General features: G+C 44.9%; 1 protein-coding gene across 1 annotated transcript; it reads right to left on the bottom strand.

The window, feature by feature from the left end:
• Positions 1 to 1,390: 1,390 nt before the first annotated feature.
• Positions 1,391 to 3,436, bottom strand: LOC121570538 (estradiol 17-beta-dehydrogenase 1-like). The gene is made up of 6 exons (XM_041882009.1): positions 3,340 to 3,436; positions 2,805 to 2,966; positions 2,386 to 2,565; positions 2,148 to 2,241; positions 1,845 to 2,028; positions 1,391 to 1,599 (listed from the first exon to the last, which is right to left on the bottom strand). The coding sequence occupies exons 1-6, from the start codon at positions 3,434 to 3,436 to the stop codon at positions 1,432 to 1,434; spliced, it is 885 nt and encodes a 294-aa protein (XP_041737943.1). The 3' UTR covers positions 1,391 to 1,431.
• Between the last annotated feature and the right edge of the window lie 15,666 nt (positions 3,437 to 19,102).

Below are 19,102 nucleotides of genomic sequence, written 5' to 3'. Positions count from 1 at the left end.
GGCTCGTCGATGGTGGTCTGGTTTACACCGTCCGCCGCCTGCTTCGGTCCAGACGGAGGGGTAGGGGTCTCCAGTACCTCATTGACTGGGAGGGCTATGGACCTGAGGAAAGGACCTGGGTGCCAGCTAGTCGGATTGTGGATAGGACTCTCATCACCGCTTTCCACCAACGGCATCCGGATCAACCTGCAATCCGTAGGGGCCGCCCCAGAGGGGTCCCTAACCGTCCGGCCCGCTCGGCTTCCTGTCCTGTGCCTGATCCTGTCTCGGGACCTGTCCCATCTCCCGACCACGGCCCTCCGGCTTCCTCCGAGGATGAGGACGTTCACTCGGACCGTTCGGAGGAGTTCTAGCCCTCCTCCGGCTCCCCTCCTCCCGCCCGGCGTGGTGTTGCTCTTGGGACTTCTGGGGCCGTCCCTTGGGGGGGTTCTGTCATGAGCCCTCTCACTCCACCGGGTTACCACCTTAATTTGTTTCCACTATCTTCCACTCTGCTCACCTCCCTCTCTCTACTCAGCCTAACTAGCTCCACCTGTCCCTGCTCTGCTCGGCTCTAATTACTCTGCCAGCTGCGCTGCATTACCCACTAACCTCTCCCAGTATTTAAGGCCCTGTCTTTCAGCTCTCCGGTGTCAGATCGTCTGCAAAGCTCACACCCGGAACCTGTTTGCTTCGCGCTTCTGGCTCACCCTGGTTTTGTGACCCCGGACCTGCCTGTTTTTTGGATACTCTTCTGCCTCAGGAGATCCAGACCTGCTTCTGCCATTACGACTCCTGACTACTCTTCAATCCCGGTAACTCTGACCAGCCTTCTGCCTTGCTACTACGTATTTTGGATTTCCCTTGAACTGTACTGCTGCCTGGTTTCATTCCGCCCTGTTGTGTCTGTGTCTCCCCCCCAGGACTTCTGGACCACCCACCACCGGCTTCATAGGACGCATCGCTGCCACTGGGGGGGGCACAGACCCAGCGCATTGGACGGGATCCCTGTTACCCCTGGAGCCTTCATTCACTCCCTACTTCCCTTTTCCCTTAAGTTTAATAAACTTTCTGGTGTGACGCAATTGTGGTCCTCTGGTCGTCTGTCTGAATCGTGACAAGAACAGTAATATCTTACACACACATGAAGGTACCCATAAGCAATCATTTCTGATGAAAAACATTGGTGGATATAGAGTTTTGGAAATAAACTCTTCAAATGTATAAGAGGGTTGTGACATCAAAGCAAAGCGTTGTGACATCATAGCAAAGCCCCCACCTTGAAGTTGGTGGTTGAACATTGTGTGTAAAGAAGACAATTTTGGATGTCCATGTTGTTGGCTGAAATTATGTGCTTGTGTGTGGCTCCAATGCAAATCATATGTATAACTTATGTATATAGCCTATGTATGTATAAAGTAAAGGGTTATATTACATTCTATAGTTTTATGGCTATTTTTGTTCCTCTTTCCCGTTGGTTGAGAAGATGATCTTGCTCATAGTTCTGATGTACTGGGACCCGTCCAGTGCTGAGATCTTAGGGCTGCTGAGGGGCAGGAGGGCATTGTTGGTGTAGTATCTGAATGCAGGGTTCGATGACTGGATGGCATCCAGAAATACCTATAGTGAGAGGGGTCCTGCTATCAAATCTACTCAAAAGTACTACTTACACTTCCATAGAAAATCTATAAATATCTAGTATCATATACATTATACGTATGTACATGCAGTATGCACTGGAGACAGGGAGGAGAAAGAGGGAGAGGAGCACCTAAATAACTAATTGATGTCAAGTAAGCACTAGGAATATTACCCCCTCTAGTGGTCCTTCTTGCTCACTGCAGACACACCACAGCCTACTGTACCTTCACAATATCCTCTGTGTCCTGAGCTGCATTCTGGAACACCATCCCACAGTGTTGCAGGTACGTGTCATAGAGGCTGCGTGTGTGGGCGTCGACCTGCTGCAGCGAAGAGTCCCCTGGCTCTGCCCTCTGCAGGTTGTCCAGGAAATCCGTGTTGACAGGGCCGCACTCAATAAGACTCACACTGCATAATGGTGGATGGAGAGAATCAATACCAACACAGAGTGTTGCACATACAGTGCACATCCAAAACGAAACACTGACAAAGGGATACATGAGCTGATGACCTCTGTCTGGACTCACTGGATGTTGAAGTGCTGCAGGAGAATGGCCAGACTCTCACAGGCGCCCTCTACTGCAAACTTACTGGCACAGTACACCTCATTAAAAGGGAGTCCTACAATACAATCACACACAGATCTGTGATTATCATGGCAATAAATACTAAACAAAGCTCAAAATCTGACCTCAGATCAGTGTCTAAGGGCAATTTCATCCCACTCCCTCTCCTGTCACCCCAGCCCTGCTCTCTCTCTCTCACCCTGTAGCCCACCGATGCTGCCAGTGACCAGGATGCGTCCGTGGCCCTGGGCCTTCATCCCTGGTAGGAAGGCCTGGATGGTGCTGATGGTGCCCAGGAGGTTGACTTCCAGGATCTGCCTCATGGTGGCCAGGGACTGGGCCTCTAACGGCCCCATCAACCCCACCCCAGCATTACACACTGCCAACAAGAAGACCACAGACACACAGAAAGTCAGAGCACATGACATAATGTATGCTGTACACATGTAAAGAAATAGTCTTTGATGTAAAAATATGAAGGACATCTGTTCTTCTGTTTTGCGCACACAACCACACACAACCCCACAAACACACACACACGCATGCACACGCGCACACACGCACACACACACGCACACAATATTACACTATTACTGTAAGTCATGACTCTGGCCGTACCCAGAATGTTCACCCTCTTCTCCCTGACCCTGTCCCTGGCATCCAGAATGGACCCCTGGTCAGTGATGTCCATCTGGAGGATGTCCAGGGTGTCCTTGTGCAGGCCCTTCACACAGTCCAGCAGACGCTCCTTCTTGGCAAGATTCCTCATGGTGGCATAGACTAAACAGAGGGGATATCAGTGGTCAAGGACATCAGAGATTTCACCATCAGAGATCTACCATTAAACATGTACGGAACAAAAAGTATGAAACAGAGCTTTACAACAACATTATATTGTCATCATAGTTTCCAAAACTATAATTTTCTGTAATTACATTGTGATGCAGATAAACCAACCAAAACCTGTTTTCTAATATGTGCCTGCCATGTAGTCAACAGGCATAATACTCAGAGACAGCTTACTGCTTCAAAGCCATTATGCAACAAACATGTCACGTATTGTACCAACGGTGTTTATTACATGATCTTACAGCACTGAATAAAATAAACGCTTTCTGTATGGTGATGTCCTTGCAAGTCAGTCGCTGCTTACCTTTGTACATTTTCGCTGGATCCGAGGCCAGCCGGACGGCCAGACTGAGGCCTATCCCCGAGGAGCATCCTGTGATCAGCACCACTGTCTGCTCCATTGGGCTGCTGGTCTACACGTCCTCTGGGTCTGGTACCTAACGGAGAGATGAGGTCTGAGGGAAGGAGACGAGGAGATACACGAGGCAGCTCAGTAGGGTTTGATGAGGGGTGTGAGATGAGATGGTATGGGAAGAGATCCAGTTTGTTTTGTTTGCTGATGCTCAAAGTCATGTTTTCACTGTCTTCCCTATCACAAGGTCCCTAGAATATAAACATGCTCTCATTTCCCAGCCCAGGATGGAGTTTTGCTAGGCCAGGTGTTCCCACGAGGTCTGTCTGTGGCCATCAACCCATCACCCGAGCCCTTTCACTCACTGGTTCAAAACATTCTCTAAGACCTAAACCTCAACTGGAGTTGTGCATAAAGGGTGTGAGCATTGAGCAAGTTGAGGAAGCTAAACTCCCAGGTAAAACATTGGATGGTCACTTATCATGGGCAAGTCATATTGACAAAGTTATTGTGAAGATGGGGAGGGGTATGTCTGTTATTAACAGATGTTCTGCGTTTTTGACACATAAATCAACTGTACTAGTTGTTCAGTCTCTGGTCTTGTCTTATCTTGATTACTGTCCAGTAATATGGTCCAGTGCAGCAAAGACAGACTTGGCAAAGCTGAAGATGGCTCAAAACAGAGCAGCACGCCTTTCCCTTAACTACATAGTGTATACAGAACTAACATCAACAACATGCATGCCAGTCTTTCCTGGTTGAGGGTTGACGGGAGACTAACTGCTTCTCTTCTAGTTTTAATGAGAAATATTACTGTGATTAAAATTACTGATTGTCTGCATAATCAAATAACATTCAGCTCAGACACCCATACATACCCCATAAGACATGTCACCAGGGGTCTCTTCACATTCCCCAAGTCAAACACACAGACACTCTAACACACACATTATTTTTTGTTGTATTGTTTGTATTATTTTTGTTGTTGTATGGTTTGTATATAGTTGTATTTAAAATGTGTGTGACTGTCCTTGTCTATCAGTGTTTTGTTACTTGTCATGTTTTGTGTTTTTTGTGGACCCTAGGAAGAGTAGCCACTGCTTCTGCAAAAGCTAATGGGGATCCAAATAAACAAATAAAATAAACATGACCCACTGATAGAGACTGGAGCTTTGATTTTGTCCTCAGTGTCAGTCAATCTATCACATCATTTGAAAAAAACTGCCAAACCTGAGGAAAATTATCCGGAACAATAAATATCCCTACAGCAGTTAGTTACTTTAACCAGTAGATGGAAGCACTGTCATTATCAATGTGTGCAGCACAGGAGCCCTAGCCAGTGGGCCCTCGGGTCAGTATCTCTGGTCACACTCAAACCTACACTGACCACACATTCTCCTAGAACACACAGTGGACCACTAACACTCCACCTAAAACAAAACAATTATGTTGAGAACAGCCAGTGAAGAACACAAAAGGGTCTTGGATAAAATAGAGACATTTGGAGTATAATTAGTCTCTCGTTGGCTATACTTGCCAACTGACACCCACACTTACCAGAAATGCATTGGCTGAAATTACTACATAGCCAGTAATTGAAAGCCTGTAAACCCCTGGTAGGATAGTTATAGGGCTCGTAGCGAGTGTCATGTAGATGCTCTTTGTTTTGGAGAACTGCAGTCTAGTGCTATGGTAGGGTAGGCTGTAACATTCTTTCAAATCCATCCTAAGAACTGTGCCATTTAAGTCCAGACCTCTAGGCAGAGGAAGTAAGTTATAGCACAAATGTTGATACATAGGCCTATGCATTCTCTTGCTGGAATAGATAGGAGAGGTCAGTGCTGAAACCTTGACATTTGACTTCTGAGAACTTATGCAGCAGGTTAGGAGAATTAGGTTAAGGAAAAGGATTAGGGTTAGCTAAAACGCAAACATTTTCAACTTTTTCACTATTTTGTGTGAGTGAAGTGAGTTCGGAAAAAGCTGAAAGTATGCATCTTAGAAATAGTTTTCACATACAAACATTATATGTCCGAACTCCGAATCAAATAGGCTTCCAAATAATAACATGGTGTGGTAGAACGTTTATTTTTATTGGAGAATTTCTGCATAAAGTCCCATCAGGTATACTGATTTCAGATGTGTCCATGTAAACAGGATTATTAGGGAAATCGTTCTTCTTGCAAAACATGTAAACGTTTAAATCAAACTATTATATTAAAGGGCGAATGCACTTCCAGATTTGGCCTGTTTTAGACTTGGTTAATTAAGAAATGTTAGCGGCCATGACTGAATTCAAACTTGATTTGGTTTCGGGGTGTGGTTTGATGTGGGTGTCGCTTGTGTGTGTTCGCAGGTGGGAAGAGTTCGCCAAATTATTTCACCAATTAGCTTCAGCTGGCTGGTGTGCGACCTCGTGGCAAAGTTGGTTTCCCTTTCGATAGCCTATCTCCGGGGCTAGTTAGAGACCTTCAACAAATTACACAATGTAAATGAGACAATATTTTCATGTTGCACACCTTTTAGTCTTTTCATTAAATGCTTTCAATATTTGTATATGAATTTTTACAATTTAAAGTTGGTTTGAGGTTTTTAAGTCATCACGTCATCCAAAAACATTGGATGAACATAAAATGTTAATGTCTTCGGCTGCGAGTGATGAAAATAAATAAGCTTCAGTGAAAATGTAAATAATTTCATGGATGTTTTGTGCACAAATGTGATGACTAAAGTGTCTTATTAGGATTTTTTTTATCTGACTTCTCTATTTGTCGTATATGGAAATTGTCTTTCTGGGCCAGGTGTCAGTTAAACTGCAGTACCGATAAAAGACTGTAGAAGCAGTCGAAACCGTGCTTCTAGACCAGAACCCTAGCACCTTGCTTACAGCCTGAACTGCCCTATGTCCTGTTCTCTTTACAACAATGAACCCAAATCTGACCAATCAGAATATAACAAAGTAGGGGCCTAACAGCAGTGGCTTAGAAAATAATATTTCTCATAAAATAATCCTACACTGAATTTATGATCCTATTTACACATTGTAGTCAATTTTGACAGTAGAATACATGTTTCTGACACATATCGATGCCACATATAGGCTGTTTTCTAAGTGAGAAGTTGGTTTTTAGGGCAGTTGTTCTTTAATCATTCTGAGTATTCACAATAATCGTAGGCCTATTATTTTAATTTATTTTGCACCTGCGCCAGGTCACCTGACATTTGAGTTTGCCCTACATTTCCAATTGGAGTCAGAAGTGCATGGGAAAACGTGATATAGGTTAGTATTAAATATGGTATTCAGATCAGTGGCACCCAGCCCAGTAAAAATTGAACATAAGTGCACCATTATTATTCAATGCAAATAAATCAGGTGCTCAATCCATCACGCAAATATTTGCTCGGTGGTGACGGTGACCCCATCCACAGTGGCCGTCTCCAGTCAACTCCTCCAGGTAAAAGAGAAATGGGGTTTGTTCATCTGCCAAGAAGGCGTCTGTCCAAACAGTCCTCGATTTCCTCCGATATAGATCACTTCCCCCCATGGCCATCGCAAATTCCAGGGCGCTCACAAGCCCAGGCTCGGCCACTCTGCCAGCAGCGCTCCCCAAAGCCCCAAGTGGCTGTCCATTAAAACACATTCATTTTCAGTGTGGATATTTGCTGATTAGATCTGCATGCCAAGACCATTAATCTCCGCCTGTCAGAAATGTGTACAGTACAGGCCTTTCTCCAGAGATGGCCAGTATTTCTGTTACATGTATTTGAAATATGTATTTCAATTACTTCTGAGTATTTTGTCATTTGTATTACACTGGGCTGAACTACACTCCAATGTATTTTGTAACAAGATACTTGAGAGAGCTGTAATATGTATTTTCAAAATACCAAATACTTTCCCATACCTTTTGTTTTATAGTGGTACACCATTTTGTGGCCCCCTTTCACCCTGCATTGGTATCAGAAATCTGACGACACTATGGTGTGATAAGAGTGTCTGCTAAATAAACTAAACATAAATGTGAATGTATAAATGGACAATTGCAAAGCATGCTGAGTATTATTCTAATAAGCTCTGCCCTGAAACAAGATCTTGTCTAGAAGGGATACAGCTTTTGTCAAAAGCAGGTTAGGAGAATTAACGAAGCAGGTTAGAAGAATTAACGTAGCAGTTTAGGAGAATTAATGTAGCAGGTTAGGAGAATTAGGTTAAACTGTATCCCATCTAGACATGACCCCGAAACAAGGCCAATAATAATACCCAGTGTCCAGAGTGACTGTAGATAAACAACACATCACAGTCATAGCAAGTAACCGTTACTGAGAATGTTGTTACCGTTCGGGCCGGCTACTTGCAAATGTATTTCTGTATTTTAAAATACAAAATACGTGTATTTTAGATACATTTCAAAATACAAGTATTTTGTAGTTTATTTTGATACATTGATCTTTATGGTATTTTCTAATTGTTTTTAGCCATTTTTGCCCATCTCTGTTTGTCTGCCAGTAACAAGAGGGCCCCAGTGATACAGAGGGTCCATTATTAGGCTACTATGCTGTTCTGTGCATGTTTTGTGGTGTAGATGAAGGCCTAATGTTTGTAGGCCTAATAGATGCATCAGGTCATGCATAGTGTGTAGTGTGTGTTTAGAAAGACCTCCCGTGGAGTGCTTGCATAGTGGTGTTTGTGTCCTAATTACTGAATAAACACACAGTGTGATTTGCCCTCGCCACTGTCACAGGCTTTCTCCTCACCTTCATGAGAGAAGCCTGGGAGCCGAGACTAGGTTTGCCCTATATTCAGTATTGTCTGTCTCTGTCTGTGTATGTTATGTCTATGTGTCCTACCATAGACTTTATAAATACTCACTAGGTGGTGATAAAGCCTCAATTTCCAATACAGTATTCATTTTCTTTCACTGGATAGACCTACCTGGCTGCCCCATTTTCAATAAATATTTTTTTAATGATTATGATACATTTTTGTGGTTAACTGATTGAAGATTAGATTGCATTGTGTAATTTGTAAGGATTTGTTTTCCATATAGAATCAGATGATGCTGTTTGTATTTTGCAATAGGGTGCACCATTAAGCCTACGTGATTCCCTAAAAGTTAATGTATTAAAGATGTCATTGGATATGGTAACAGTGACCACATACACCACTAGGCATTTTCCTCTTTTTCCTTTACAAGGCTGTGTCCTCTCTCCTTTTCTCTCTGGAGAGCTGAATTCCTCTTGACCAGCCTATGTTCCCTGGCTGCATCCTCATGCAACATTTCAATGGCCTGATTGTGATTGAGTACATAGCAACCCAAAAGTGATAGGGATTTAACTTGTTAGGATACAAATGTCTTGCTACTGGTGTATGGGGAAGTTACATTGACTGTCTGTGTAGAGTATGTTGTCTGTGGCACATGTTAGGGTGCATGTGATTTGACAGTAGCAGTTGTAAATAATGTATGTGTTTTGACAGTAGCATTGGTGAATACAGTATCTCTTTATGTACAGTATGTCCTGATTCTGTGAACCTGAGGGAAACAGTGGGGAAACCTTCATCTGCTACCCTCATCACATCCCCTGATGCGGTGCCTGTGTTTTCTCACACACACTTTCGGCCAATCAGCCTGTCCTAGCCGAGCCAATCAGCAGGGCGATGTGTGCTGCAAAACGTTCTACCATTGTGTCAGAACCCCAGTCTGACAGTTTGGGGAAGTCCTGTGATCCATGGTCTACTGTAGGCTACTACGGCATGGTGCTGCCGTACATGTCCTCCCCTCCTGCCCTGCCTCAGCGGGTTCAGCGTGATCAGGTAGGAGGAGAGCATGGAGGTCTGGAAAATACCCCTCCTCAGCCCACCTCCACAACCAGACACCCACAAAATACACACCTCCTTCAGGAGGCCCTATGGGCTGCTTAGAGACAGAACGGGTGCCCCATGTGTTAGGCTCTGTGTATGGGTGTTTCTCTCAGGAGAATGAATTTGGAGGATGTTTTGGAGATTAACAAGAAATGTCTGTCTGGCACTCCGAGGAAAGAGTCACTGTCATTGGTCTATGGGCAGAATGGAGATGGGCTAAGCCACTGAGAGCTTGGCTAACCAAACGAAGCTAAACGCATTGAATACGTAGACTAAAGAGAAAAGTCTACATTTAAAGACAGCAGCACATGCTCAATAGGATGTCCCATGTGAGAAAGATGAGCAGAAGTGAAACAACTGCAGATGTGTTGTGGTGACTGAGGTTGAACTGAAATGTAATGTTGCCATACCTAGACTTTTATAGATAGAAGTGAAAGTCTGATTCTCATCTGCACTCTCACATTGAGAGGTTTCTTAAGGTGAGACTGAACAAACATTCTTGCACTGCAACTAATTCGAAATTTCAAATGGCCTAACTGTGAGGAAGTCCTCATGCTATATCGATTCTCATTGCATCGTCTCTCATCCTAATCCTTTATAGCTTTAAGGTCCATATACCTTCAAAGTATAAGGCTTCACATGCTGCAATGTTATATCAATACGACTTGTATAACTCTTATAACATACAGTCTTCCCTGCTAACTTTACCAACAGCCCAACCCTCTTGCTTACATGTGTGAAACCAAAACCTGCTCTGCTGTCATCAACAGCATGTTCCACATTTCTCAGCTCAGATGAGGGTGACATTGTGGCTGTTTATTTTGTCTGTGAATAAGCTTCAGTGAAAATGTAAATAATTTCATGGATGTTTTGTGCACAAATGTGATGACTAAAGTGCCTTATTTTGATTTTTTTTATCTGACTTCTCTATTTGTCGTATATGGAAATTGTCTTTCTGGGCCGGGTGTCAGTTAAACTGCAGTACCGATAAAACACTGTAGAAGCAGTCGAAACCGTGCTTCTAGACCAGAACCCTAGCACCTTGCTTACAGCCTGAACTGCCCTATGTCCTGTTCTCTTTACAACAATTAACCCAAATCTGACCAATCAGAATATAACAAAGTAGGGGCCAGGTAGAAAATCTATCTTTCCGATTCCAAACAACTGATTCACCATATTTTAACAGCAGTGGCTTAGAAAATAATATTTCTCATAAATTAGGGCAGTTGTTCTTTAATCATTCTGAGTATTCACAATAATCTTAGGCCTATTATTTTAATGTACTTTGCGCCTGCGCCAGGTCACCTGACATTTGAGTTTGCCCTACATTTCCAATTGGAGTCAGAAGCGCATGTTCCACATTTCTCAGCTCAGATGAGGGTGACATTGTGGCCGTTTATCTGTGATTGGCTGATAGGGGCTGTGCAGGTGGCTGTGTGTCACCTGGGCAGTGTGAGAGGAAGGAGATAGGGGCTTGTTTAGTAAAGGTTTCACTTTGAGATAATGCCTCTGTTTGATTCCAGTGTGATCACGTGATAGGGTGATATATTTCCTAAACAATGAAGATGCTGGTGGCACCACTGACCATAAGTTCAAGAACAATAAAAATCAAAAAAGTGGTACTGAACAGAAGCTAACTGTGTGATAGTAAAAAATAAATGAAAAATACGATTTATTGCCACATGCACTGGATAGGTGCAGTGAAATGTGTTGTTTTACAGGGTCAGCCAAATTAGGGTTAAGTGCCTCACTCAAGGGTACATCGACAGATTTTTCACCTTGTCGCATCGGGTATTCAAACCAGTGACCTTTCGGTTACTGGCCCAGCATTCTAACCGCTAGGCTAGTCATTCGATCTGTAAAAATTGTAGAAATATGACCTTGATTTTCCTCTGATTATGACAAGGTAATAGGTACTGTATGGCACAGCACAGACATTGAATGCAAGGTCCAGACATTACTGTTTGAGTTTACATAAACATATACAATCTATATCAATATGAAGATTTTAGAATTAAGAATTTGTCCTCGTATGATGCTGTCACGACTTCCGCCGAGGCTGCCTCCCCTCCTTGTTCGGGCAGGTTTTGGCGTTCGGCGTCACCGGCTTACTAGCTACTGCCGATCCATTTATCATCACTCCATTTGTCTTGTCTTCAATCACACACACCTGGTCCTTATCCCTCATTAGTCATTGTATAAGTGTTTCCTCTGCTTCCTTGTCTTTGTGGGTGATTGTTTATTGTGGAGGTTAGTGAAGCTCGGTGGAGCTTGTGTATTTTGTATCGACGGGAGAATTTTCCCGTGTGCCTTGAATTTTCCAGTGCGCCTGTTTTGTGCCCTGGAGTGGGTTTGACGCATTTCTGCGTAAACCTGTATTTTGCGGATTAAAGCCTGTTATTCTGTGATTTACCCTCCTGCGCCTGACTCCTTCAACACCACCTCATCACAGAATCACCCACCCGCTATGGAGTCAGCGGGAGAGACGCGCATGCCTGGAGTCGTGGAACGGGTCCAGGAGCATTCAACTATGCTAGCCAGCTTGGGTGAAGCGATGGATCGGGTTCTTCAGGTCGTCCAACGCCTGGAGAGGAGAGAGCCCGATCCATCGAGACCAGCTGTCCAACCGGATCCTGCCACCTACACCCCAGCACCCGGAGGGATCCAGATATCCCGACCACGGGAGTTCGACGGGACAGCGGCGCTGTGACAAGGATTCCTTCTCCAACTGGAGCTCTACTTCTCCAGCATCCGGCCAGTCCCATCGGAGCGAGAGAGGGTGTCCGCCCTCGTCTCCTGCCTCTCGGGGAAAGCCCTGGAGTGGGCCAACACGGTGTGGAACGAAGGAGGAGCCGCGTTGGAGAACTACGGGGAGTTCGCTCGCCTCTTCCGGGCGATCTTCGATCACCCGCCCGAGGGTCGAGAGGCGGACGAGCGGCTGGTCCACCTGAGGCAGGGGATGAGGACTGCGCAGGACTTCGTATTGGAGTTTCGAACTCTGGCAGCTGGGTCCGGGGAGAACGAACGGGCCCTGATCGACCATTTCCGGTGCCATCTGCGAGAGGACGTCCCACGGGAGCTAGCCTGCCGTGACACCATGTTGTCCTTCTCGCAACTGGTGGACATGGCCATTCGTTTGGACAACCTGCTGGCAACCAGAGGACGTCCTGGAGGAGGTCTGCCCGTTTCCATCCCGGCCAACTCGGATTCAGAACAGATGGAGATGGGTGGAACCACTAGCCGAGAGAGCGGTGGACGACAGCGCCAGTGCCACTCTGGTGGCGCGAAGGGACATTTCACCACACGTTTTCGTCAACGCTCTTCTGGGTTTGGAGGCGGCAGGCAGGGCACTCTCGCATCACCCCAGGTATCGAACACCCACACTCATTCAGAGCCCTCTGCTGCGCACTGTAAAATACATATCTCCTTTCCTGAGCACATGGTAGTTCCCCAGTGTAAGGCGCTAGTCGATTCAGGCGCAGCTGGGAACTTTATGGACAGGGCATTCGCACACCGTATAGGCATTCCATTGATTCCCCTATCCATTCCACACCCCATCAGAGCACTTGATAGTCGACCATTAGGGTCCGGGTTAGTTAAGGAAGTTACTGCACCAGTCACTATGATTACCCAGGAGACTCATTGTGAGCAGGTTACTTTTTCCATTATTGAGTCTCCTGCTTTCCCTGTGGTATTAGGTATCCCTTGGCTAGCACTCCACAACCCCACCTTCTCATGGCCGCAGAGGGTTCTCACGGGTTGGTCACGAGAGTGTCAGGGTAGGTGTCCAGGTGTTTCCGTTGGTGCAACCACGGTGGAAAGTCCAGACAGTACCTCCACCATGCGCATTCCCCCTGAATACCTCGATCTGGCGCAAGCGTTCTCTAAAACGCAGGCGACTAAGTTACCACCTCATCGGGCGGGGGATTGCGCGATAAACCTCTGGGTAGACGCTGTACCTCCCAGGAGTCATATATACCCCCTGTCACAGGCTGAAGCGGTGGCTATGGAGACATATGTCACAGAGTCTCTGCGCCAGGGGTATATACAGTGAGGGAAAAAAGTATTTGATCCCCTGCTGATTTTGTACGTTTTCCCACTGACAAAGACACGATCAGTCTATAATTTTAAATGGTAGGTTTATTTGAACAGTGAGAGACAGAATAACAACAACAAAATCCAGAAAAACGCATGTCAAAAATGTTATGAATTGATTTGCATTTGAATGAGGGAAATAAGTATTTGACCCCTCTGCAAAACATGACTTAGTACTTGGTGGCAAAACCCTTGTTGGCAATCACAGAGGTCAGACGTTTCTTGTAGTTGGCCACCAGGTTTGCACACATCTTAGGAGGGATTTTGTCCCACTCCTCTTTGCAGATCTTCTTCAAGTCATTAAGGTTTCGAGTCTGACGTTTGGCAACTCGAACATTCAGCTCCCTCCACAGATTTTCTATGGGATTAAGGTCTGGAGACTGGCTAGGCCACTCCAGGACCTTAATGTGCTTCTACTTGAGCTACTCCTTTGTTGCCTTGGCCGTGTGTTTTGGGTCATTGCCATGCTGGAATACCCATCCACGACCCATTTTCAATGCCCTGGCTGAGGGAAGGAGGTTCTGACCCAAGATTTGACGGTACATGGCCCAGTCCATCGTCCCTTTGATGCAGTGAAGTTGTCCTGTCCCCTTAGCATAATGTTTCCACCTCCATGTTTGACGGTGGGGATGGTGTTCTTGGAGTCATAGGCAGCATTCCTCCTCCTCCAAACACGGCGAGTTGAGTTGATGCCAAAGACCTCGATTTTGGTCTCATCTGACCACAACACTTTCACCCAGTTCTCCTCTGAATCATTCAGATGTTCATTAGCAAACTTCAGACGTGCCTGTATATGTGCTTTCTTGAGCAGGGGGACCTTGCGGGTGCTGCAGGATTTCAGTTCTTCACGGCGTAGTGTGTTACCAATTGTTTTCTTGGTGACTATGGTCCCAGCTGCCTTGAGATCATTGACAATATCCTCCCGTGTAGTTCTGGGCTGATTCCTCACCGTTCTCATGATCATTGCAACTCCACGAGGTGAGATCTTGCATGGAGCCCCAGGCCGAGGGAGATTGACAGTTATTTTGTGTTTCTTCCATTTGCGAATAATCGCACCAACTGTTGTCACCTTCTCACCAAGCTGCTTGGCTATGGTCTTGTAGCCCATTCCAGCCTTGTGTAGGTCTACAATCTTGTCCCTGACATCCTTGGAGAGCTCTTTGGTCTTGGCCATGGTGGAGAGTTTGGAATCTGATTGACTGATTGCTTCTGTGGACACCTGTCTTTTATACAGGTAACAAGCTGAGATTAGGAGCACTCCCTTTAAGAGTGTGCTCCTAATCTCAGCTCGTTACCTGTATAAAAGACACCTGGGAGCCAGAAATCGTTCTGATTGAGAGGGGGTCAAATACTTATTCCCCTCATTAAAATGCAAATCAATTTATAACATTTTTGACATGCGTTTTTCTGGATTTTTGTTGTTGTTATTCTGTCTCTCACTGTTCAAATAAACCTACCATTAAAATTATAGACTGATCATTTCTTTGTCAGTGGGCAAACATACAAAATCAGCAGGGGATCAAATACTTTTTTCCCTCACTGTACGTCCCTCCACTTCACCCGCCTCCTCAAGTTTCTTCTATGTGAAGAAGAAGGACGGAGGTCTGCGCCCGTGCATTGATTATCGACCACTGAACAGGGAGACGATAAGATTTAGTTATCCTTTCCCCCTCATTCCTTCAGTGATTGAATCAATGCATGGGGCGCGCTTCTTCACCAAATTATGGGGCCATTCAAAGTCCTGAGGAGAGTCAACGAGGTCACTTATAGGTTATTACTTCCCCCTGATTACCGTATTAACCCCTCGTTTCATGTGTTTCTCCTCAGGCCGGTGGTAGCTGGTCCGCTCCTGGTCCCTCCACCTCCTCTGGACATCGAGGGGGCCCCGGCGTACTCTGTCAGTTCCATCCTGGATTCGAGGCGTCGGGTGGGGGTCCTTCAGTACCACGTGGAGTGGGAGGGGTACGGTCCGGAGGAACAGTGCTGGGTCCCGGTGAGGGATATCCTCGATCCCTCCATGTTACGGGATTTCCACCGTCGCCATCCGGCTCGCCCTGCTCCGCGTCCTCCTGGCCGTCCCCGAGGCCGGGGTTGGCGCGCTGCTGGAGCCGCGCGTCAAGGGGGGGGGTACTGTCACGACTTCCGCCGAGGCTGCCTCCCCTCCTTGTTCGGGCAGATTTCTGCGTTCGGCGTCATCGGCTTACTAACTACTGCCGATCCATTTATCATCACTTCATTTTTCTTGTCTTCAATCACACACACCTGGTCCTTATCCCTCATTAGTCATTGTATAAGTGTTCCCTCTGCTTCCTTGTCTGTGTGGGTGATTGTTTATTGTGGACGTTAGTGAAGCTGGGTGGAGCTTGTGTATTTTGTATCGACGGGAGAATTTTCCCGTGTGGCTTGTATTTTCCAGTGCGCCTGTTTTGTGCCCTGGAGTGGGTTTGACGCATTTCTGCGTAAACCTGTATTTTGCGGATTAAAGCCTGTTATTCTGTGATTTACCCTCCTGCGCCTGACTCCTTCAACAACACCTCATCACAGATGCATTTTGCATCATATGATGCTGCGTTTTGCATCATATGGGGAAGATTTCTGTATTTTGAAAGTTACATATCTTGAAAACTTCATTGCTGACAAGCAATAATGGACTAAAAAAAATTGCTTTGGGGTGGAATTTTCCTTTAACTGTTGTACATTTTTGTAATAAGAAAATGACCTCAGATTTATCTCATCCGGTTGAGATGCTATCCTCTAGTGATATTTACTGAAACTGGCAGACAGAGGAGGGCATGCAGGTTACCTTTTGTCTCTGGTATCGTAAATAAAGTTCTGACCATGCTGGACCAGCATACACACATAAAAAAGGTTATTTACTGCTGTGATGGTTGTGAAGAACCATCCTGTTCTTTCCCTCTCTACCATGTTTTCCTTTTATGCCATGAAATGCTACACTGTTAAAAAGGTACTGTAATTGTACAGTACACTACAGGCTACTGGTTGCAGTGAAAGTAAGGTAAACAACAAGTTACAGAATTTTTACAGCTGAATGAAGGTGTTATTGCTGTAAAAGGACAGTATGCTGCTGAATGCTGGTTACTTGAGACTATACCTCACTTTGGATTTGAACTCAGAACCGCTTGGTTGCTAGTGACCTGAATTTCCTGCTATGCCACCAGGTCTGTGGGCATGACAGAGATTGTACACAGATTTAATGGCAAGATTACAGTTCTGCACAAAGTTCCCCAGAATCAAGTCCAAAATTATCTGATAACGCTAATGTAAAAATTTTTTTAAAAAATAAACGTGCTCAGGGACACTTGATGTAAAGTGTGCATAAATGCTTTGGGGATTTGAACTTGAAAGCTTTTGGGTGGAAGTTTCAAGTTTCAAACTTTATTCGCCACGTGCATAGGATACAGGTGTAAAACAGTACTGTGAAATTCTTACCTTGAGAGCGTTTTCCCAACAATGCAGTGATAATAATAATAATAATATAGATAATAATACAAAATAGAATACAAAATATTATACAAATAAAAGACAAACAAGAACTATGTTGTGAATTAGAAACACTAGCTACACAAACAATGTGTCATTTAGCTATATTTAACTGGCTTGCTTCATCAGAGATTAGGCTTTTGGAAAGAGCTTGACATCGGCAAGTCCTCATCCTGGTAAAGTTGTCAGTCGGACTTCTGAGGGAAAAAAGTATTTGATCCCCTGCTAATTTTGTACGTTTGCCCACTGACAAAGACTTGATCAGTCTATAATTTTAATGGTAGGTTTATTTGAACAGAGAGAGACAGAATAATAACAACAAAATCCAGAAAAACGCATGTCAAAAATGATATAAATTGATTTGCATTTTAATTAGGGAAATAAGTATTTGACCCCTCTGCAAAACATGACTTAGTACTTGGTGGCAAAACCCTTGTTGGCAATCTCAGACGTTGTAGTTGTAGTTGGCCACCAGGTTTGCACACATCTCAGGAGGGATTTTGTTCCACTCCTCTTTGCAGATCTTCTCCAAGTCATTAAGATTTCGAGGGTGACATTTGGCAACTCAAACCTTCAGCTCCCTCCACAGATGTTCTATGGGATTGAGGTCTGGAGACTGGCTAGGCCACTCCAGGACCTTAATGTGCTTCTTCTTGAGCCACTCCTTTGTTGCCTTGGCCGAGTGTTTTGGGTCATTGTCATGCTGGAATACCCATCCACGACCCATTTTCAATGCCCTGGCTGAGGGAAGGAGGTTCTCACCCAAGATTTGATGGTACATGGCCCCGTCCATCGTCCCTTTGATGCGGTGAAGTTGTCCTGTCCCCTTAGCAGAAAAACACCCCCAAAGCACAATGTTTCCACCTCCATGTTTGACGGTGGGGATGGTGTTCTTGGGGTCATAGGCAGCATTCCTCCTCCTCCAAACACGGCGAGTTGAGTTGATGCCAAAGAGCTCCATTTTGGTCTCATCTGACCACAACACTTTCACCCAGTTCTCCTCTGAATCATTCAGATGTTCATTGGCAAACTTCAGACGGCCCTGTATATGTGCTTTCTTGAGCAGGGGGACCTTGCGGGTGCTGCAGGATTTCAGTCCTTCACGGCGTAGTGTGTTAACAATTGTTTTCTTGGTGACTATGGTCCCAGCTGCCTTGAGATCATTGACAAGATCCTCCCGTGTAGTTCTGGGCTGATTCCTCACCGTTCTCATGATCATTGCAACTCCACGAGATGAGATCTTGCATGGAGCCCCAGACTGTTGTCACCTTCTCACCAAGCTGCTTGGCGATGGTCTTGTACCCCATTCCAGCCTTGTGTAGGTCTACAATCTTGTCCCTGACAGCCTTGGAGAGCTCTTTGGTCTTGGCCATGGTGGAGAGTTTGGAATCTGATTGATTGATTGCTTCTGTGAACAGATGTCTTTTATACAGGTAACAAGCTGAGATTAGGAGCACTCCCTTTAAGAGTGTGCTCCTAATCTCAGCTCGTTACCTGTATAAAAGACACCTGGGAGCCAGAAATCTTTCTGATTGAGAGGGGGTCAAATACTTATTTCCCTCATTAAAATGCAAATCAATTTATAACATTTTTGACATGCATTTTTCTGGATTTTTTTGTTGTTATTCTGTCTCTCACTGTTCAAATAAACCTACCATTAAAATGATAGACTGATCATTTCTTTGTCAGTAGGCAAACGTACAAAATCAGCAGGGGATCAAATACTTGTTTCCCTCACTGTAGATGGCAAGCAAATCAAACAATATTTTAATATAGCCATCTAGTTTATCACCTGAAAGTTAGCTTGTTAACTAGCCATATTGGCGTGATCTGTTATTAGCTAGCTAGCCAATTTGATGTGGTATATCAATCAATGTAGCCTATCATGTCTGTCAGCAGCAATTGTGATTAAACACTCTTAAAACAATGTTAAAAAGGGGATAATGTTAACTAACTTCGCTAGGTAGGCCTACATTGGTTGGAGAAAAAAGTACATTAGGTCTACTTACCACTATGTGTAGCCAACTGAACAAAGTCATTACCGGTAGCTTGCAAAGTAAACATTATCAGCTAACAGTATATCGGCAAATGCGCCCTTCTGCTGCTTGACAGGCAGAGCCCACAAAGGATGGGAAATTAACCTCAACCACTCATAGGCAAAGCAACGGGAAGTAGGGGTGCTGAGGGTTCTGCAACACCCCCTGAAAAATCAGAATAAAAAAACAATATTAAATGTTTGTGTTTTTTTCACAGAAGGAG

This window comes from Coregonus clupeaformis, chromosome 30, assembly GCF_020615455.1.
Source record: "Coregonus clupeaformis isolate EN_2021a chromosome 30, ASM2061545v1, whole genome shotgun sequence".
Classification (NCBI taxonomy): Eukaryota; Metazoa; Chordata; class Actinopteri; order Salmoniformes; family Salmonidae; genus Coregonus; species Coregonus clupeaformis.
This window is presented reverse-complemented; position numbering and strand designations above follow the sequence as displayed.